This window comes from Silene latifolia, chromosome 11 (genome assembly GCF_048544455.1).
Source record: "Silene latifolia isolate original U9 population chromosome 11, ASM4854445v1, whole genome shotgun sequence".
NCBI classification, from domain to species: domain Eukaryota; kingdom Viridiplantae; phylum Streptophyta; class Magnoliopsida; order Caryophyllales; family Caryophyllaceae; genus Silene; species Silene latifolia.
In genome coordinates, this window is record NC_133536.1 from 3,537,891 (window position 1) to 3,561,501 (window position 23,611).

Sequence of the window (23,611 nt, forward strand, 5' to 3'; positions counted from 1 at the left end):
TTCATAATCATTACTTGTTCACCACCAATGTACACAAACATCAACTCCTCCTTGACTCCCAAACCTCCAACCGCCGTCCCCTATCCACAATTCACTCATTTTCAACGCCAACAATCTCTTATAGCACCGGTAATAGGACTACAAAGTAACCCAAAAGTAGCATCATTTCAGAATTAATCTTCTGAAATTTCCGAGATAAATTTCAGTCGTTTGATTGGTCGTTGCTTCCATCTTTGGAAGCTGAATTTAAACTTTACTACTAATACATACTATTGCAACAATGTCTAAATGAGTTGTTTTGCTCATAATTTGTTACATCTTTCAATTTCTCATAAAAATATTCAACATGACGGAACTTAAAACCTACTCACCACCGCCACAACTCGACCATGCACCTAAAACTTCAATCACCCCGTAAAATCATGCATAACATGACCACCAAAATGCATACCTTGGTGCTGAAATTGATGCTGCAATTGCTGCTGATGACTAGTCTCAGAACCATGCCTAAGTCCTAAAGTAAGCGACACGGCTCCAAGTCCTCCAAGCTCAAGCCCTCGTCTTTGGTAAGGCAAGAACCCGATAAATGACTCGTCCACGCTGGCAGGTATTTGATGGTTTTCGATCCTGGAACTCTTTTGATGCAACTGTTCAGCATGGGACACAGCTCGGGTTTCTTCCATGTAACTTGATGATTCCAAGCAGTCTATTGCATTCACAGTAGGTTTGCAACCGGGTTTATGACTGACAGCTGCCTGTCTGTGGTTTGATCTCGGTGTGGAACAAGTTGTGCCCTTGGTCTCGAGCATGTGTATTTCCTCCACCATCGGCTTCCATAACCGCACCCTTGCATTAATGAACCAATTAGATACCTGCACATGATATAAACCCAATCAATCATTTTATCAAGAAATCGTTCGATACATCCAGCATGCAACAGAGTTTTTATATCATGATTGCGCAAAAAGAAATTGAATATCGAGTTTTTATAGGGTTTTGGTTGAGAGTTGAGACCCAAGTATTATAATTATTCCTATTACGCTCCCTCACTCAAATGCCCGTAGGGTTAGAAGAGTGGTTAGTGCCCCATACCAGATTCCACTTCGTGAGTTTTTGAGGAGATATTGAGGTTGCCAGGATTCGAACCCGTGACTTTTGGTCACACTGGCTCTGATATCATGATAGATGAACCATCTCAATCAAAATCAACCTTTAAGGTGATGGTTGAGGCCAAACTATTATATTTATTCCTATTAATAACTTCTAACAAGTGGTTAGGGGTTGGGTTCGATTCTTGACTCTTGCGAATGAAAAAACAAAACTTCGGAGGCTGTCGGTAAGTAATACTCCTGGTCAACACCACAAAAAATACTATTTAGAGTTGTTTGACGACTCATCTAGGATTCTTTGAGTGGGAGGGTAAGTATGCTCGGGTTCTTGGGTTTTAACTCGACACTTTGACAGTGGAAGTACATTCATAGTTGTATATCATGGAGCAAACTTACACCAAACCAGTGAACCACCTTTAGACCGTGATCTTACATTTCTCGTTATACTAAGTGTGACCGTGAGGAAAAATTTTCCCGGCATGTACACCTAAAATTCCCAAAATAATGAAACAACAACATTAGAGCCTTAATCTCAAAATGATTTGGGGTCTGCTAACATGAATCATCCTTAAGAACCGTCCATGGGTGAACGCACACCTCAAAAATACGGAAAAAAAAAAAAGTGAAAAACAAAAGGGGAGTGAAACATAATACAAAAGCTAGGTAAACTAGGTAAACTTATAGGTTTTAAAATCGAAGTCCGGATTTCTTTTATAAAAACTTAGAATTTAAATCGAGAATAAAGAAAGGTGACCAAAAAAGGAAAGCAACGTCACAAATAAATTCCACGGAGTTTGTCATTTAATTCCTTGAGACGATTTAGTTACCTGGTTTCGCGATAAACCTGTTTGACTGGCCAGCATTTGTTTATCCGAGTCTGTTGGATAACTGCAAGCACACGGATACAAATCAAGACTTCACCAGATTTACTGCTGTAAAACTAATAAAACGACAATGAAGTGGAAACTCACGGATGAAGAAAATGATCGAATAGCCAAGCACGGAGAACGGAAACAGCACGCTCTGGAAGCCCTCGTTGTGGCCTCCAAATATGGTTTTGTTGACCCCCATAGCCGGCCCCACCAATCACACTGGTTTTTGCTTTCTTATTACAGTTATGGTCGAACCTTGAACTACAATCACCACCCTTCATGTAGCTCGTAGGAGTAGAAAGATCTTCGCCAAGGGCTCTCTTAATGAGCTTGAGTTGGTCTGAAATTGCATTTTTAATAGTCCTAAAGTGCCTCGAGATAGCCTTCAGTGAGCGCGAGATATAAGGTGTTGCATTACTTAGTCCTGGGACCGATTCAAAAGCTGACATCACCATTTCCATCTGTTGATGGTATTGCTTGTGCCGTTTGCATACCTTGAAACATCGGAAAAAAAATCAGCACTAAAATCGAATAGAGGAACACATCAAAGAAAGTATCGGTGTAATCATGTAACAATTGTAAAAATCCAAGGACCGGACTCATGTGGATGTACGAGACAACATAACTATGACAGAATCATGAAATTACTCGGTAATAATCAACTAGTAATTGAAATGTGATGAAAGAATATAATACAGCCACCAAACAATGGTAAGGAGTTCGATAGATGCAAAAACATCAGCGCCTTAATCCCAAAATGATTTGGGGTCGGCTGACAAAACATAGATAGAGAAGAACATTCTCAATGATAAAACAAAAACGGGTAATGCCTCTAAATATCTCGATGATTTAGAGAAACACACAAGTTATACAACCTTCTACCATAAATTACGACTCCATATAACTTAGCAAGGTTTAAGCTCTTTTTTTTATCATAAACGTGTAAACTTGCTAACAAATCCGTATTTCAAGGTTTAAGCTCTTTTTTTTTTTATCAAATACGCAACTCCTTTGGCTAAGGTCATACAATCTAGGGATTGGACATGAGTTTGGTCTATACATTGACGAAGTAATGCATCATGAATCGTGTGCATTTCCAAACTAATGGAGCTCAAAGATGATCGTGTGCATTTCCAAACTATGACCACTATCTTCTTAGAATATACAATAGTTCCAACGTTTTACAGAAAATATATACAAAAAAATGGATTTGATGAATAAAAAGAGACAAATATAGTAGCAAATAAATACCATGCATATCTATGACGAGAGTAAGAGACGCCATAGCAAAATCAGTCCATTATATGAACTTGTAATAACGTACAACCAATAAAAGAGATACACGCTTAATGGAATGATCGTTTGTTAATAAAACAAGGAAGAAGGTCATTGTACCATTAAGATCGAAGAGGGTTTAGTAAAAGTTTTCACCATTGGAAAAGACTCGGAAACATCCTAGACCACAAGTCACTACAAGCTTATTATCCGTAGACCATAATCGACATTGTACGATTCCAGATCATATTTCCAACACAACCATAAATAATTGCAAGCTAGCATAGTAAAAAACGCTACTCTCATTATAGACGGGGGATATCCGTCTATAATGAGAGACGGGTCGGATCCCTCTCATAAAGAGGCAAGTGGGAGGCCAAATGGTAACCCACTGGTTTCCACTTGCCCTCCAAGTTGTCTCTTTGTGAGAGGGATCCGACCCGTCTCTTCTTATAGATGGATATGCCTATCTATAACGAGAATTTGTGAAAATAAATACTCCGTACACGGTACATCATGTCTATGCCCATCAAAATAATGCATCTGCCATGCTCCTCACAAGGATACCAGGTCATGTCGTCAACACAATCGAAAATAATAGCAAGCGAACATAGACAAAAAACCTATTCCCCAAAATAAATACTCGTACGTTGTCTATACCAATCAAATAATGCATCTGCCATGCTCAGCTCATTACTACTGTAATTCAAAGCAATAACCAAAGTATATCGTACTTGTCAAGAACAACATTAAAAGACGAGGGGCATCGAAACAAACCTCTTCTTGCATGTGAAGAAGCTTAGCCTTCTTCTCGCTACAATCTGGTCGATACGACTCACCAGACCCGCTCCCACTACTCAAATCATTAGAACCATTAAACTTAGATCCCAAACCAATACTATTTGGTACGCTCTCAACTTCTTCACTCTCTCTTACATGTCTCAACCCAGCTGATGTAAGGAACTCATCCAAAATCATTTGTGCCGGTTTCAAAAACTTGGATCCCCTCATTATAGTCGCATAACCCGTAAAAGGCCCAAGCGGCCCAACATTTCGATACAAATGATTGTTAGAATTCCCTCCAACATCTTGAATTTGACTTTTTCCTGAATCCAACTTGACCACAGAAGAAATCATACTCCCCGGTTCAATAACCGGCTTAAGCTCCCGCGGTTCACTCAATTGATGCATCTCACAAATTTGATTAGACGACAACGAAAGCGACAACCCGTGATGAGTATGAGTACTTGCAATATTAGCACCTTGACTAACAAATGACGGTAGTAAAGGCAACTCAATCCCACCATTCTCCCATCCATTAACTCCGCTATGGTAATAATGAGCCGCTAACGAAACTTCCGAATTATTATTATTATTATTGTTATTATTATTATTATTATTATTATTATTATTATTATTATTATAATAACTTGAAACCCAATTATCACAACCTTGCAGGGGTTGAGGATCACAAGAATCGGAGCTAGACGGTGCGACAAACCGTGACGGGTGAATATTAGCATACGATGTCGATTGTGAACCAGTAAAATGTAACATTTCCGAGGGGTAAACCATAGTAGAATTATTATTAGTTGTAATATGATGGTGAAAATTATTACTGTGATGTAAATCTTGTAATTGTTGAACTCTTAATTTATCTCTTCTCCTTTGTTGTGCTACATGCAACTCTGGCATATAATCATTGCTCATTTCCATTTAATTATATCCTTAAATCTCTTAATTACCTCTTAAAATAATCCTACAAATTATTAAAAAAAAAATTGATTAGATATTATTTAATTAACATAAAAAAATTATATAATCTTTTATTTGCATGGGAAGGGAAAATCAAACTTTTTTTTAATGTTGGTAAAAAAGTTTATTAAACTCAAATTAATGATTATATAAAAATCAAGATAATTCAAAGTAAATTAGCCATAAAAGCTTCATAATTAGATCATGGTATGGTAAAAATTACAGTGATAAAAAGATTCAAGTACAGTGAATAAAAAAAGATAAAAAGTAAAAAATAGCATGCCAGCTCAGCATAATGACAATCATTATCAAGTACAAACCCTAAAAATTTTATGCTTTTTCACTCAAATTTGCATAAAAAAAACTAGATCTACTTTCAAGAATTGTACAATAATAAAGCAATGCTTCAAATGAAATGATAATTAAACATTGCTTTCGTGAAGTCAACAAGGTTGCTGACTTCACTCTTTCAGGTGGTTTGATAGCCGGTGGCTTCAACTTACCTCCCTCATTCGAAAGGATGAAATAGTAGGATCAACCTAGTTTTCTTACCTAACTTTAAAAAAAAAAAAAAAAAAAAAAAAAAAAAAAAAAATGGACCATTTAACTTAAAACAAAAGCAAGTCAAGTCAATAAAAATTCCACATTTTTGAAAAAAATGGACCATTTAACTTAAATATCGTAATCTTATTTGAAACCGTTTAAGCTTAAGATGAACTCTTTCCATGAATAAAATACCCGTAAAGAATAAAAAAACGTAAATAAATAATTGAGACGGAAGGAATATATTCGTACCTAGCTAGGTAGAAGAGCAGAAAGGAAGCTCCGATGACAGAAGAAATGATCAATGAAGTAATGATATGAACTTATGAAGTATTAATATAATAATTATAATTATTTATTTAAAAAATAGGAGGAAAAATAATAAGGAAAAGAGTTAGGTAAGAAAAGAAAGTGGGTGTGTGAAGGGAGTGTATGTTTAGGAGAAAATGGAAAATGAAGAAAATAAAGAAGGGAAGGAAGGAAGTTGGGTAGTGAAAGAGGAGTAAATCGAGTGTAGTCAGTTCGTATAATTTATGTGGGTATTTTTCAAGGATATGGTAAATATGTCACCCACACGTTTCCTTCTTTACTACAGTTCTACTACAGATTTTGGCATGTACATGAATAAATTGTGGACTATTTGTTGCATTATTGTTTTTTATTTAGAATAGTAGTATGGTTTTATGGAGCCCATTTTCTCTCCATTTTCTAAAAAGAAATGGAGAGTCAAGTTCCTATTAATGGCTCGGATCACATTTGGACAACATCTAACGGTTCTAAATTTACACATAAAGATAAAGGAAAATGAGAGTGAAAGGAGAAATTATTATTTAAAGAGATTGTAAGAGGAAATGGAGAGAAAGGAAATGGAGAGGATTCATTTCCGATTTAGTGCTTAACTACTTCCTACTATTCATATTCATTAAATTTGTTCTTTTGGCTGAGACGGAGTTGAAAGGATTAAACTGAATATAAAGGAGTTTAGTTGAAATGAAAAAAATTGAGTTGAACTAAATGAAGGTGAGTTGAGCTGAATTGAGCTAAATAAACTAAACAAAAGTGAAGTGAAGCGGATTAAATTGAATTAAACAAAGTTAAAGTGAGTTGAATTAAAAAAACAAGTTGAGTAGACTTTGAGCCACTGAACAATAATGATCAATAGGATTTAATTAAATTGAAGTCAGTTATAATTCGTTGAATTAAACTGAATGTGAGCTGAAAATAATATAATTAAGAGTTAATTTGAGTAGAGTTGATGAACTGAATTATTGAAGCTAAGTTAAGCTGAAATGAATTGAAATTAAGCGGGAAAGTATATAGTTTAAGACACATTAAGTCTCTTTTTAAACACTTAATTTCACTGCAGTTAATTTTAATCCAAGGCAAGACTTATAAATTCAATTTGATTTAGTTAAGATATTACTTTTTTACTTAAGTTCAGTTTTGATAAAGTCCTAGTTAAGTTAAAGGAGATTAAGTTAAGTTTAGGTCTCATAAATTAATTAGTTAAGTTTAATTTAGCTTAATTCAGCCTAAAGAGTTTCAACCTAAGAAAATATGGCTTAAGCAACATTGTTTACAAATATACAAAGAATTTTTTTTTAAAGTTGATAGTTCAGTTTGGACAAGCGGTGGTGTTATAAGTGAACCATATGAACTCACAAGCTCAATTGATTAACCATTACTAATAATTCAGAAAAGTTAGGTTAAAACCCTTATACGAATAGCATATACTGAATTCATATACCTTGTTGAGTTAGAGTTTATCGTCATAATAAAAAGAGAATTAACCTAGTATACATATGTTTGTACACTAAATCTAGTACTTCAAAATATGCCCTATACTTATTGGTGGTACTCACTAGTGGAGCCAAGATTCAAGTTTAGAAGGTGAAAAATTTTAGGTGAACGAATTAATAATGATATAAGTTACACTCGAAAAAACTCCAAAAAATTAATCCATGAGAAAATAAGTGTCGTTGTCTCTTTGCTATCCCCTAACTCCACCACCGTTGGCACTAGGCCAAGTAATTTGTTTTACGTTAGAATTAATAACATGAAACGTACGTAGTCATACAATTATTAAATGACATACATAGTCATAAGTCATAACCTCATAAGTGAGAGACAGCAGAAAAATGTTCTTACGCTAACTTTGCGTTATAAAGGTAAAGGGCTGACATGGTGGGTCGCATTATATTATTTTATGCATGAAAATACCATTTTTAACTTATAATTTCACATTATTTACTTATTTTGCCATTTATTCTGTATAATAATATATAACTCAGATTTTATTTTCAATGTCGTGACGTTTTCTCCTTTATATTTCTCAGTTCTGGACTATTTCTTTTTTGGGAAAATCCTAATTTCTTGTTTCGGTCATTTTGCCAGAACCTCATTCATGAAGTGACTAGTAATGTATGAATTGTTTTAGTTTAATTTGCATGTGGTTCTATTTTGGAACTTTGTATCTTTTTGTACGTTTTTTTTAAAAAAAATTGCATTTTTATTGATAAAACATTTTTTTAGTTTAGAGGTACAATTTTTGTCATGGTTATAAGAAATTATCATTATTAGCTCATGTTTTTATATATCGATTCTTTAAGTTTAGTTCGGTTTATTTGAGATTGTTCCAGTATAACAGAACATGTTTTAGTAAGATGTCACTCGTGATAAACTAGTCGTGTTATTTTGAGAAGCTAGTTGTTTAATATGTTGATGAAAATGGATTATGTACAACATAACATATTTTAGTAACATGTAACTCGTGGGTCGTGAATCGTGATAAACTAGTCGTGTTATTTTGAGATACTAGTTGTGCAATATGTTGATGAAAATGGATTATGTACAACAGAACATGTTTTAGTAAGATGTAGCTTGTGATAAACTAATCGTGATTTTGAGAATCTAGTTGTGCAATTTGTTGATGAAAATGAATTATGTACAACAGAACATGTTTTAGTAAGATGTAACTCGTGATAAACTACTCGTATTATTTTGAGAAAGTAGTTGTGCAATATAATATGTTGATGAAAATGGATTATGTACAATCCCACTAATAAATTGTTTTGGAATAAGATTTCCAAAATTTGGACCTCATCAAAAAATAAATTGCTCAAAACTCTGATTTTACGGGAAATAAACAATATTTACTATTTACATATGTTCGAAACTTATTCTCACTTTTAATGATGAAATCTCATATAACCTATATAATATTTTCGAGTAATTCCATTTGGACAATAACTAACACTCTCGGACCATTAAATTAATCTAAAAATTTTGGAAAAGCAAAATAACTTAAAAGTAAAAGCAACTCGATGATATAACGAATTACTCTTCACCTGATCTAAATATACCGCAGCTTAGCTTAACTCAGCTTTACATTGTTCAGTTTAGTTCCGTTCCAAATAACCAAAAAGATTATTCGTTCGTGCAAGAGGTATCAAGAAGAACAAGTTGTCAAGTATAGTGGTAAAAAGAGTAAATGAAGGATCAGAAAATAATTAAAGTGAAACTTTTATCCAATCTGTCTTCATTGAAGTTACTGCTAGTTAACTTAATTGGGAGACAAGCTTTTGATATTACCAACAAATAATTGGCAGTAAAAGAAAAAAAAAAGAGTTCAATTACGTTGGGCAGCGTGAAAAATATGAGTAGTACAAACACACAGATATAATTACATCAGTAAAAATAAAAAGTTATGCAAGTTAACGTCACCCTCTTCTGCCCTATATTTGCACCAGTAAAACTGTAAAACTACCTGATCATATCTTTTGCTTCTCTGTACATCCGATATTATCACTTTTACTTATTCTTTGCTTAATCATCTACTTCGTATTCATCTTACTATAATAAGGCTGCTCATTTTTACACACTATCTACATAATTGCTTTCATAAATTCTTATTTAAGACGATATTATCGTATTAAGTTGAAAATAGGTCAATTATCATACCACTTGCATACTATGGAGTATAAAAGATAAATAATATATTGTTTTTCCAATTTTTCCGATACATCCTTAAATAAACAAGTTATATGTATTTAACTCGTTTTAAGCTTAAGACAGATACCACTGTCTTAAAAGAGACTTGTTGGGTTGGTTTTGGAGCAAATCTTGTAAAAGACCATGGTCTACGATATAAATGTTACCATTTTACGATAAAAAATAATTACTCTAAATATAAAATGGTCACTTTTTGTTGTTCACTTTAAGAAAGTCGAATATAAGACCTACAGTTTGTTTTATACGTAAGAGTGACGCGGGTTGGGTCAAGCTAGTCTTGATCACGAGTCCAATTGCATCCCGAGTCCTGACCTAGTTTAAGTTGCGACAGGTTACACTAGGTTGCGGTGATGAGGTGATCCGTGTCTAGTGGGTTTGGGGGAGCTTGACCTACGCCAGAACGAGTTAGTCAGTTGGATGAAACTGAACTGAATATTAACCATGTAACTAAATTTAAGATATCTTAATAACATGGGATGACAAAAAGTATGTTGTGCCTGTTTTTTTACCCCATTTTAGAGTACTTGTTAGCAATTTTATTTAACAAAATTTTTACGTAATCTATAATCAATTAGTCTTGTTATAGACGATTATATTCGTCTATTGCTATAGATGGTTCAAATACAATGAAAGTACCTTGGATTTGTCCAAGGCAATCAGTTGTCCATGGCCTTATGATATGAGTTTGAATTGGCAAGTGATTTATCCAAGGCACTAAAAGGATTTGTCCAAGACAATTAGTGTAAATGGTCATTGTCTTGGACAACTGATTGCCTTGGACAAATCCATTTAGTGTCTTGCATAAATCACTTCCCGTTTGAATCCCATTAATTTAACTCATGTTTCATTGTAAGACCATCTCAAGCAGTTGTCGTAATCCGGTTTTACTCTTAATCTCACTTTATTTATCTTGACCTACTTTACACTCCCGAGCAAATGGTCAGGACCTAGGTCATCAATCCGATCATTTTCCACGTTCTCTTTTTATAAGAATTTTATTATTTTTTTATTGTTCCACCAATAGAATTTGGATACATATGAGGTCACAAAAATGGTCAATTTTATGCAATTATGGTCACAATTCAGAAATTGACATTTTATTGTATTTGGTCACAAATTCACACATTTGGTCACCAATTAATTAGCATAATTAGGTCATTAACCATGACCAAGCAAGGTCATGACCAAACAATTGACCTTGCTTGGGGATGATCTAAAAAAGAAAATAATTAATTAAGCAATTGTTGTAAATGAAATGAATAATACAATGAACTGATATGTTTCGAAAAGTAACTTCTTATCACTGAAATCGGTTTATCATGCCGCGATAAAATAACTTGTTTATGATATACTCCCTCCATTCAACTCCACTTTAGAGGTTTGCTTTATCACGTTTGTCAACGTGACTTTTACGCGGTAAATAATATTAGCTAAAGTTAGATATTTTTAATGTACATTTAAAGACGAATCAAATAATATCTCACATGAATATATTTTAACTTATATATCGAGAGAAAATTAAAGTTAAATTTCCGCTTGTAAATAGTGTGCAAAAGAGAAACATGCATAGTGGAGTTGAATGGAGGGAGTATATGTTCATCTCTTTTGAAATGAGACAATAATTCCTCCTTTTAAATTCTGTATTTATCAAAAAAGTTGAGATAAGTTGGTCGGAGACTCGGAGTAGGTCATCCTCAAGATAAAATATTTGTTTTAAGTTTAAAATATGTCAATTAATACTTTATGGGATATTCTACGGTGTACCCTCGAGGTTTTCGGTTTTCTATGGTGTATCCCTATATTTTTGAAATTCTATTGTGTACCCTTGAACTCTAAAATTTAGTCTATGTCATGTCCTTATTTATTGTTTTTGATATGCTAGTTTCTTAATTGATCTATTAAATCATTTATTTACCATTCAAATTACTTGATAACATCTTCATCTACTTATTAATTCGCCGAATTACCTATTAACCCAACAAATAATATACGAATCTAACTAAAAATTAATCATTTTTCCATTATCATTTCATGAATCATAACTGGAGTTTTTAATAATAGTTTATGTTTATTAAAAATGATTTGTGACGCTTTTCACATAGGAAGGTGATACAACATTAATGAGCCATAAGTAAAGGTCAAAATAAGGTTGTTTGATAATGATAAAGCTAAGGGGAGTTAAAGAAGGTCATGATAGAGAAATAACTAAGGAGTTTAGGGATACAATGTAGAATGTAAAAAAAGTAAGGGTACAACATAGAAAACTGAAAAACTCGAAGGCACACTCCCATACTTTATTTGCATAAACAAGACAACATCTTTACTAATTATAATACATATTTTTATCTAATTTATTTTATGTAATTGTTTTAAATTTAAGACGGGTATTTTCAAATATACGGAAACTTGTAAGAGGGATGGTGTATTAAATTTGTTTGTAGGAGTAATGAGGGTACGGTTAAGAAGTGGGGACGTCATGCAATCACATCAGTCAAATAAACTTGATAACCTACACCGTTGTCAGGCTACCTAGCTAGCATTCTAGCCCTCTACTCTTCTTTCACTGTTTACTGCTTTGGCCTACCCTTTTTCTTCTTTCCTTTTTTACCCTTCATTCTCCTTTATAATTACTTGGATGTGCCAGCCTCAACCTTATGGACTAGGCAATCAAGAGTCAAGGGTCAAGAGTCTAAGGCCCTGTTTTTTTGGACTGAAACTTATCTGATCTGAACTGAATTAAATTTATAGGATCTCGAATCAATCAACTTAACTTATAGGATCTCGAATCAACTTATTGGATCTGAATCGAATCGAACTTATAGGATCTCGAATCGAATCAACTTATAGGATCTCGAATCGAACTTATAGGATTCGAATCGAACTTAAATTAAGTGAGGTATAGGATCTGAATCGAACTTATAGGATCTCGAATCGAATCGAACTTATAGGATCCGAATCGAATCGAATCAACTTATAGAATCTGAACTGAACTTATAGGATATGAACTGAACTAAACAGAACTTATAGAATCTGAAGTGAACTTATATTAAGTGACTTTAAGTCCAAAAGAACAGGGCCTAAGAGTCTAGACAAATCATATACTCCCTCCGTACCACACCAAAGGTAACGTAGGGAAAATTGGAGTATTTAAGAAAAAGTGGAAAAAGAAAGGGTAAAGAGGAAAAAAAATAGGTGAGGTATGTAATTGTGGGTTTAATTGTGGGTTGGTAGGTGAGGTATGTAATGACATTTTGTGTAAATATCATATGTGTATAAGGATACACAAATAGGATTATACATCCAGTTGTACCATAAGCATGGTACAACCAAGTATAAGAATCCGAGCTTATGTGTATTCTTTCTGAGCTAATTTAAAGTTCATGTTTTTAATGCCTAAATGGATGAACTCAATACTTTCTAATAAAGCTCATATTCTTTAATATAAAGCTCGGATACTTTGACACAAAGCTCATATTCTACACGGTACAACATATACAACTGGTTGTATAGTCCATGAATTGATAAGGATAACTTGGTAATTATGTTGTGGCTTGTGGGCCAAATAAAGAATGTTACCTTTGGTGTGGTACGTCCGTTTATAGTAAGTGTTACCTTTGGTCTGGTACGGAAGGAGTACATGAACATAGTGCGGACCGTAGACGTAGCAAACGGGTCAATTTGGTCGAATTTGTAATTAGGTTAAGTTCTTTCGAATTTAAGTCATTTTCGGTTCAGCTATCAACTTATTCATGAGTAATATAATAATCAGTTTACAACAATAAAGATTCAAGTCGGGTTATTTTGGATCGGGTCATTCGGGTCAGGTCAATTACGCTAGGTCTTCCGACCTGAATGACTCAACCCGAATAACCCAACCCGACACTCGAACTCAAGAACCGAGCTGGACTAGAACCTGAATTAACCCGACCTAATATAAGCCGGCCTGAATGTTTATTGTTGCACATTGATTAGTATCCATAAATAATCTTGAGGAAATGTGAACTACGAGTATATTTTTCGAAAAAAAGAGCATACATCGGATATACTATCTCAAACTTTATTTGTTTTTGTCTTTTGAGCATATGTGTATTTTTTCTGAGTTTATTACCTCAAACTTTAATTTTTTTGAGTATATGTGTATATTTTTTAGCTTATTAAAATTTATAAGTTAGATTTTTATTTATTTTTTCGTTAAAACTCAATTTCACTAACTTTATATGTAATGTTTTAAAGTTTTATTGTAATTTTTTGAGTTTAATGTTTAGGTGAATGAACTCAGAAACTAAATAATAAAACTCATAATTTTTAAAACAAAACTCAAAAATGATACTCAGAAACTATACAACTGACGGTAGTACATCAGATATTCGGATGTATAATCTATTTACCGGTAATTTTCACCCAAAAGTCTAAAACATAAACTTATTTTCCAAGTATCTTAACCAAACATATTTACTTGGGAGGAAAAACGAACTATGTTTTGCTCTCACGGCCCAAGGCCCAGCTACACAACAGTTCATTATGAGACGGGCCTTGAGTACAAGCCCGATTCCTGAATTTATAAACCGAAAAGTTACTCTAACCATTGCCAATTGATTTTAGAATGAAACCTCCTTGAACTTATAAAATTGCACCTTTTGATAGGCGCAGGCCATGCTCAATAACGAAACTTAACATTTATATTTACATATACCATACAAACGGAGTATCTTTTAACAATAATCATTGCATCGACAATGCTTAGAATAGTAACGAATCGAATCCAAATAGCCCCCCCTTTTTTTTATTTTTTTTTGTTAAGGTAAGAAAAGTGGTAAATCAAGCCCCTTAACTTTGTTCAATTGTGAAATTAGGCCCCACAAGTTTCATTTGAAGCAATCAAGCCCCTTAAGTTTTACCAAAAGTGAAATTCAACCCCGATTTTAAAATTTTCACAATAATTTTTAACTAAAAACATTTTATATTAGTATTAAATAATTTATTAAATACTAAAAATTACTAATTGCAAATTTACGAATTTCTACATAATTTATTAATCATTGAAGAAAACTTTTACATACATATTTAGTAAATTGTTTATAATTTATATAGTGTATTCATACATATAAACTAATAAATTGTCTATATACTATAAAATTCCAAAAAAAAATCTCAATATTTAATATAAATATAAAAGTTTTAAAATTATAAAACAAAATATTTTATATTTGATAAATTGTATTAAAAGTGATTTTAATTTAAGAATTTGGTGAAAATTAAGAAAATGGGGTTGAATTTCACTTTTGGTGGAACTTAAGGGGCTTAATTGCTCTAAATAAAACTTATGGGGCCTAATTTCACAATTGAACAAAGTTAAGGGGCTTAATTACCACTTTTGCGAAAAACCAACTAAATAGCTTATTTTGTTACCTATGAAATAGCAACTTTGACAATTCGATTACTTGAGCCTTCTAGCTTACAACAGACTCATACAAGAACATCAGTCGAAATTGAGACTTTTAAGTTATTGTAATCCTTATGCTAATGTCATTATTTTCGATACTTCTCCGCTTCCTGTGCCTGCGCCAAAACCTCTGAATAAAACAGGCAGCCCATGTTCTCCATTGATGAGAATGAAATCTAAATTTATACCTAAACTGATCCTGATGCAACCTTGTTTGTAGACCAACAAGTCTCAAGTCTTGTGCAGTGATCGCAAATGCTTCAACCTCTGAGACGGCCTGAACTGTTCTAGGAGATATCGGGAGAGTAAGACTGGCGCGTGGATCAATAGACCAATGTAGTAGTCCATCACCACAAAAATCGCCTTGTCCGATAAAACACGAGTTGAACATCCCCGGTTGTTCAGCAGTAGTGTTGAATGAATTAAGGTTGCCTCGGATTATGAATATCATTTCGCTAACCGGATGCCCTTCCTTTACTAGTAATGCGCCTTTTGTGTATAAAACCGGTTTCAGTCTCTCTATTATCAGGTCTTGTATCATCTCATCCATGCCAGCAAAAAACGGGACCTGTGACCACAAATACTATTATACAACTAGTTGCAGTTTATGTGTATTTTTTTCGAGTTCTTATAATTTTTTATTTTTTGATGTAAAAATTTAAAATTTAATTGAGATCATATATAGTATTATTTTTGAGTTTCATTATAATTTTTTAAGTTCAATATTTTTATAATAGAGCTCAGATTCTTTTAAACAAAGCTTATAATCTATAGGTCTAAGCTCAAATAAACACATTATAAATATAAAGCTAAGGTTTTGTTCTATACAAGCAATACAACTAGTTGTATAGTCTAGTAAACCTGACAAAGCTGATCCGACCCAATAAGGCTGAACCGAGACCCGAAAATGACCCGAAATGCATCACCCGAAAGTGACTCGACCGACCCGACCCGATTTTAGTGACCCGAAATGACCTAATTAAGGTAAAATCATGACTTGAAATGACCCAAACGACCCAGATTAACCCGACCCAAAATGACCCGATCCAAAAATGATCCAACCCGAAAATGACTTGATAAGTTATTGACCCGACGCAATGTGACCCGACCCGAATAACCCATTTGATAGGCCTACCTACTGGTTTCAAACCTGACAGTATCATATTTGAGAATTTAGTTCGATACTCACTCGGCATATAAGGTCAAGGCAAAGATGGCGTTTAATTTGCCTGTGTAAGTCAAGCGGAAGGCCATTTAGAAGAGCTTCCTCATCGACACCTCTAGTAGCAGCCCATTTGTACTGCTCGTGTCTCCGCACTGACTGTCGTAGTTCCTGAGGCAACTGTCTGTGATGCATCCACTGCTCTGTGTCACTTCGTTTCGTTCTCCATTCTTCCTGTCTCATTGTTGTTGATTGCAGGTACTTCTGAAATCATCTCACAACATGACCATTTTTTAAGGCAATTGCAATAAAATCAGCGATAGCCTTTTCGACATTACTGTTAATTTACCTTCATATTGCTGATTAGGAGTGCAAACAGAACTAATCCGAGGATCCCAATTACGATTGCAAAAACTATTTCTCCGATAGAGGTGCTTGTTAGAAGACCCTGTCCAAGAGAACTGCACATATTGATGTAAACTAATGAGTTCACGTTTTGGTTGAGATGGTTCATCTATCATGGTATCAGAGTCAGTGTGACCAAAGGTCACAGGTTCAAATCCTGACAGCCTCCAATAACTCAGGAAGTGGAAATTCAGCACACGGTATGAGGGAGCCTGTGCGGACTAACGGTTCATCTATCACTCTAAGCTGCCGAACAAATGATGTGGAAGGATAATGAGAGATGCATTACCTCAAGTTTTTGAGACCCCACCAAAGAGAATAGAAGTATCGGTTTAAAAATGGTGACGAAGTAACTTTGGATGTCAGAGCTTCACCGAAAATGCCAAATGGGTACTGATTTTTACCAGGATCACATACGTTACTGATATTGCTCGACTTATACCAGTTCTGTCTGGTTATATCATCAACTGTTGAGCAGTCAAAGAAGCTGTATTGACATGACTGTCTCTCAAGCGCACACGCGTCTCGCCAAAGATTGCTCCCGTCGAGCAATTGCTTGAAGAAACCAGCATGCTCCTAACACCTTTGAAATCAACACGACTCACGAGTTAGCATAAGCTGTTTATGGCTCGTCCTGTGACTCGTGTCCATATGGCCCGCTCTTTAAGGGGCTGAGAATCGGTACAAGACCAGACCGAACCGGACCGGACCAAAGACCGAAAATAAAACTTAGTGGACCGAAGACCGGACCTAAAACTTTCGGTCTTGGACGAGTTAGCAATCTTAGCATAAAGCTCTTTATGGCTCGTCCAGTGACGTACACTGGGGTGGGCTGGGCTGTCAATTTGTGGCCCAGGCCCGGTACTAAAAAGGGGTCGGGCTGGGCTGTGCCAGGCTAGGCTCCATAATGTGTGGCCCGAGTCCGGCCCATATAGTGTTTTTTGAATTTTTAGCGGGCTGGGCCGAACCCAGCCCAGGTAGAGGGGCGGGCTGGGCTGGGCTAAAAACCCATCCCGGTAATGTGGGCTGGGCCAAGCTGGCGCGCACAGTTGAACAACTCTACCTGTGACTCGTGTCCATATGGCCCGCTCTTTAAGCAGGCTTGGACAATGAAATGAAATACAACGCCATTATTTACGAGTAAAACCTTACATGGCTTGCCAATATGGACAGTATCAGATTGTAGGCGGCTCCGGCCCAAGCTGTCTGAATAACAACACCAGCAGACTTGGCGATTTGGGATGATAGCGGAAATATCAAAAAAAGCCTAGGAAGGTATTGACATATCAGGATAAACAGAAACACATATTTTGCACTCGTCTTTGATCCACTCAAATTCGGAATGAGTCCCCATATCATCACCTAAATAACAACATCGCTCATTGCGTGAGAGCTTATGGCGGGGAGAATTATATCGATTGACTGCTACTTTAAAATAGGGTTTTTTGAGGCGGTTGTACAATGCTATTATACAACTGGTTGTAAGATATTATTTGTGATATTTCAGTTAATGTATTATACAACTGGTTGTATATACAACTTATTCAATGTAGTTGAGCTTTGGTATAAAGTTATCGAGTTTTGCTTTGATACAAAGTTATTGAGCTTAACAGAATAAATATTGAGCTCAATAACTTGTAAAATTACTCAACAACTTTGTGTAAGTGCTCAACAATTTTGAGGCGGTTGTACAATGCTATTATACAACTGGTTGTAAGATATTATTTGTGCTTATATTTGGGTGTATTTGTAAAATAACTACTTTATAATTTTTTTTTTTTGTTATCAACTACCTTTGTTTTCCTTATTTTTGGTTAATAAGTACCTACGCTAAGAGTCTAGACAATTTGGCCAATTTTTACAGCTTTAACCTATCTCTCATGACTCTTTTATGTTCAAATATTACTTATGCTGGATTTTTTTTTTCTTGAAAGTTACTTATGCTGGATTTTGGGATGTTATAATGCACTTACATTTAACTTTAGTAAATGTTCGTAATTATGATTGAAATATGAAAACATAAATTTTGCTGGTGGGAAGTAAAATTGTAGTTTGAACGCGGTTGGTCATTGTTGTTTTATATTAACAAAGTCATGTGAGATAGATTAATATTGCTAAATCAACCAAATCTTGCCGGAGTTTCAGCATAGGTAGTTTTTTACCAACAAAAATAAAATAAAGGTAGTCTAAAACAAGAAAAATAATATAAGACAGTTTTTTTACAAATACTCATAAATAAAAGGTAGTTTTTGACAAAAAAAACTCTTTAAAATATAACAATCGTAAAAGTTTGATACCTGAGGAACAGGAAGAGCGACAACAAGGTCAATGAAAAAGCCATTCTTAAGGTAATTTACCGCAATCTGCAAAGGGCGAAACACAAGAATATCCCTACCAAACAAAGATGTTGAGGATAAAGACACACCATAAGCTGTACGAAATTTGATAAAAATCTGAACCGCGTACAAGAGATCAGCTACTGATCTCATTACTGTCAGCAACAGCTTCACCTTTACACTGTCGTCGACTATGCATACAACGGCCTCATCCACATACGGCAACAAGAAGAAGAGAGGGTCCACAAAAAGCGACACTAAACACGTTACTAGGAATACTTTGTTCCATGTTCGGACCGTTTTTCCCTCAGGATCTAAAATTACATGACGAGTAGCATGATTAATATTTCCAAAGTTTCCCATCTCAATATCATTGTGACTTTTGTGAGCCATTCCTTAGTCTAGTAGCTTATAGCTGAAATAAAACACGACTTCTCATTAGATAAAGTGTACGATAACTTGTTACACAGGAGGCTTAACTAAGAATTTGCTTGTACTATACCACCCTTTTTTGCACCCGTGTGGCCGTGTCCAACTTCTAATCGACCTTGAATAACATACGTTCCAACGAAGATTGGACGGAAAAATGAACAAATTCACAACCACTAGACTTAAACTATGACTTTGTTGCAAAACAATAAGAACTAGACTTACTAGACCTGAAAGGTGATGAATACCTGGAGAGGTGAAGTCGGAAACCTGTAAGATTTAAGAAAGTACAAAAACATGAAATTTAAGTAAATGGCTTCGTTTTAAAGTGTCTTTAAAACAACTAACAAGTAGTCAGTCCGTCCAAATCATTTGTTTACCTTTGATTAAAATAACGCTTATAACAAATACAAATGGTAAACAAATGATTCGGATTCTGCACTTCAAAGGTATGGGGATGTACACTAGGTTGCACGGACACTCCTCCTAATCGGCGTTCCCGTGTCGGACACCCGTGTCGGACACGACACTCGTCGGACACACGTCAAAACGTGTCGGACACTTGTAAAGCCGTGTCTAACTTTCATCTTTTATTTCGGCACGTGTCCGACACGTGTCCATGGTATTTTGAGCCGTGTCCATGGTATTTGGACACATCTGACCTCCAAACGGAATCAAGTTGAATTTAAGTTAAATGGCGAGAATTGTTATATGGTTAAATTTGGTGGGGAAATAAGTTGAATTGGAGACAAATGATGTTATTTAGACTAGTAATGAGATGTCGAAATAGATTGATTATAAGTTGGTTTTGGTTTTGGAAATGAGAATGAGTTATAATTAACGTAAGTTTTACTTTCACTTATTTAAATTTAATATTCAATACTTTTTCAAAAATAAAATCACACATATATAACTATAGAATATACTCCCTCCCAGTCACTATAATGTTCCCTCTTTCCCAAAACGGATTATTCAAGTAATGTTCCTCTTTCTATTTTTAGAAACTTTTACTCTTATTTTATTCATTTCTCTCTCCTATTACCAAACCCCACACAACTTTTTTACTCTTATTTTATTACTTTCCTTTATGTTTTGGCCCCACAATTCTTTATTTAACTACTAATAATTCATCTCTCTCTCCTATCACCAACCCCACACAACTCTTTTACTCCTATTTTAATATTTTTCCTTAAGTATCGTGCCATTATCAAAGGGGAACATTATGACGACTGGGAGGGAGTATATTTTATTAAATTTAAATGCCGTGTCCCGTGTCCTAAATTTCATGGGATGCCGTGTCACGTGTCCGTGTCATGTCCGTGTCCGTATCCGTTTTGGTGCAACCTAGGATGTACATGCTGGCTAGAAAGTCAAAGTCAAACTAGTCACAAATTTGAAGCCATTAACTTTTTGAACCAATAAGGAGCCACACTAATTGATTGACTTGACTTTGTTAGTCTACTCAGTATATACTGCCCCTCCACAAATGTTTTTCCCATTTCTCCTGAGTAGTATTTTAATGAAATGAGAAGAATATTGACAGCGACTAAATGACTAACAAAGTCACATTGAGTCACTAATTGATTGACTAACAATGTTTTTCCCATTTCTCCTCAGTAGACTAACAAAGTCAAGTCAATCAAACAGCCTCTCTATATACTGAGTAGACTAACAATCTACAGTATACTAGTAGACCCGGCAAAATTGATCCAGCCCAAATAATCGATCTGTACGACTGTACTCGACCTAACACCCAAACTCAAGACCAGGCTTGACCTGAAACTCGAATTGACCCGACCCATTATAACCTGACTCAATGTTTATTGTTGCAATCTGATTATTATCCATGAATTACTCGATAATAGTTGACCCGAACCCGAAACAATCCTAACCCGACCCGAAGCCAGCAAACCCGATGTTGACCCGACCCGAACCAACCCGACCCGTTTGCCAGGTCTACGGTATAGTAGTATACACATATTGTGACCCCTTTAACTTCATGGAAAATTCTTGGTTAAGACCGTCTAAAATTAAGACGACACTCAAACTCGATTTAGATAAGCCAAAAATAAAAGAATGGTTGTGAAAAGTCTAAATTTAAGACCGTCTTAAACAACACCTATTATAACTTGATTAATACCTTCATATCTTTTGTACATTGACCCTTATTTATTAATTTTTGCTAGGGAAAGGAAAATTTGAAAAAGTGGTTAAAGTCGGGAAAATTTTGGAGAATTGTAAATTCCGAGGTTGTTTCTGAATGTCCCATAATGAAGATTCCAAGAACGTTCAAAATTAGGTTGACGGAAGTGTCACACTGTCACTTCATAATAAAAGAAAAAAGATTGTGAGTCTTTGTTACAGTATCAAAGTTTTATTTGTGTGAAGAGTCAATGAGTACGACCATTATCGACCTTATAGTAGCTTGCCTGGTCGATATTGTACCCGATGACAGACTGATTAGTCGCTCAAACACGAGATCATTAGTAGGATTAGGGCTCTATCGGTCCTTAATCTACCATGTTTATATATATAGAGGACGAAATTGTAGAATTTCACATTTTAGTCCGTTGCATAGATGGGCGCATGTGCAGTATCCACACTTCAGGCCCATAGGGCATTCCTAATAATTTACGTTTTTCACTTGCATTACGATTAGATTTGAGACGTAAGAAATAAATGTCGAATTCAAGTGAACATGTACAATAATCGATGCTGAACACTTCAGAAGAATAAAGACAGTATAGTATAGTATACTTAGGTCTTATTGCAAAAATGACCAGAAAGGTTTACACTGATAGTTCTATGATGAATTTGTAGTATAAGACATATATAGCTTCATGAATGAAATCACCCTATTTAATTTGTTCAAACAAAATACGCGAAAACCGGAAATTTTAAGCTACAGAAAAGAATCCTTGGATCCTTTCTTCATCTCATGAGCTTCATTATCTTGAAAATCCACATTCTTTGTTGAAGTTAATGGCAATGTTTCCTTGTCTTTGATCTACAATAACACGCGATTTAATCAACCATTAAACAATCAAAACTCGAAATATTTTGAAATATAAAATAGGAAAATGAATTTTCTATCCCACTGTCTAAAAGGCTCTGTCTATGATGTCATAAACGCCGGGGAATTAGACGCAGCAATCTTCCCCGGCGTTAAAAAAGAGTGGTGTTTCAAATGACCCGTAATGAAAATTGTTTTGAACACTGACGACGACAATCTAAGAAATAGTATCCCACCGTCTAAAAGCACAAATTCTCATTATAGACGGGAGATATCCGTCTATAGTTATAGACAGGTCAAATATCCACTAACTTTAAGCATAAGACAAGCAACAAGTTGCATGGTGGACCCAAAATGTCACCACTTTAGGCATATTTGACCCGTCTTTCACTTTAGACGGATATATCCGTCTATAGTGAGACTAATTGGTCTAAAAGACTATGTGTTTGATGCTATAAAGGCCGGGGAATTAAAAGTACTAATCTTCCCCGGCACTGAAATAGAGAGACTGTTTTCAAATGACGCGTAATAAGAATTGTTTTGAACATTGACAGCGACAGCGACTTACAATATAATAAGAAAAATCGGCACTTGACCACTATACTAAAACATCTTCGGTTATATGTATTAAACGACAGTAAGAGTGGCCGATACCTGAGAGCCTGTCGATAAATCCATTGAAATTTTCTTTTTGCTTTCATTACTGCAGAAATAAGAGTAGAAACCCATGCCCAAGACAGCAATAGAAATGCCAATGATGTTCCTTTCAGTAAAAGGATCATGTAAGAGAGTGTAACCGAAGCCGAGTACTAAACATGTCTTTAGATGACCTAACACTTGGTATGTCACTGGTGATGTCTTTCCAATTACCAGGAATGTGCTGAAGTTCACTGATACCGCTATCAGGCATGACAGTATGATGAATCCCTGTTCACATTTCGACATTATTGCTTAAATCGATACACAAGTCGAATGTACATGTAAATGATTTGTAGTTATAATTAGAGCCCGGCCCGAGTACAGGTATAAATTTTTTTTTTTTGCCAAAAAAAAAAAAAAAAAAAAAGTTAGACATGTACTCGGGCCGGGCTCTCCTGATCAGACCCGGGCCAGGCTAGGGGAGGGGCGGGCTTGACCGGGCCGGGCTTGGCTGAGATATGCTTGACCCGGGTCAAGACGGGCTGGGCTGGCGGGCCTTGCCAATTTATTTACTTTTTTTTATTTTTGCTAAAATGATGGGCCAAGGGTGGGCCGGGCT

The 23,611-nt window shown here is 35.1% G+C and overlaps 1 protein-coding gene, 1 long non-coding RNA gene and 1 pseudogene across 2 annotated transcripts; all 3 read right to left on the bottom strand.

Annotated features, from left to right (window-relative positions):
* Positions 1-270: 270 nt before the first annotated feature.
* LOC141610659 (BEL1-like homeodomain protein 8) lies at positions 271-5,902 on the bottom strand. The gene is given in 6 exon segments (XM_074428856.1): positions 271-461; positions 464-872; positions 1,937-1,997; positions 2,081-2,475; positions 4,034-5,015; positions 5,807-5,902. Coding segments are annotated over 5 exon segments (1,845 nt in total). The 5' UTR covers positions 4,973-5,015; positions 5,807-5,902; the 3' UTR covers positions 271-420.
* An 8,496-nt stretch (positions 5,903-14,398) lies between these two features.
* On the bottom strand, positions 14,399-19,304 carry LOC141612601 (protein CNGC15b-like; annotated as a pseudogene).
* A 2,769-nt stretch (positions 19,305-22,073) lies between these two features.
* Positions 22,074-23,284, bottom strand: LOC141612636 (uncharacterized). The gene is made up of 2 exons (XR_012529122.1): positions 23,008-23,284; positions 22,074-22,347 (listed from the first exon to the last, which is right to left on the bottom strand). It is a non-coding gene; the product is annotated as an uncharacterized LOC141612636 (long non-coding RNA).
* Between the last annotated feature and the right edge of the window lie 327 nt (positions 23,285-23,611).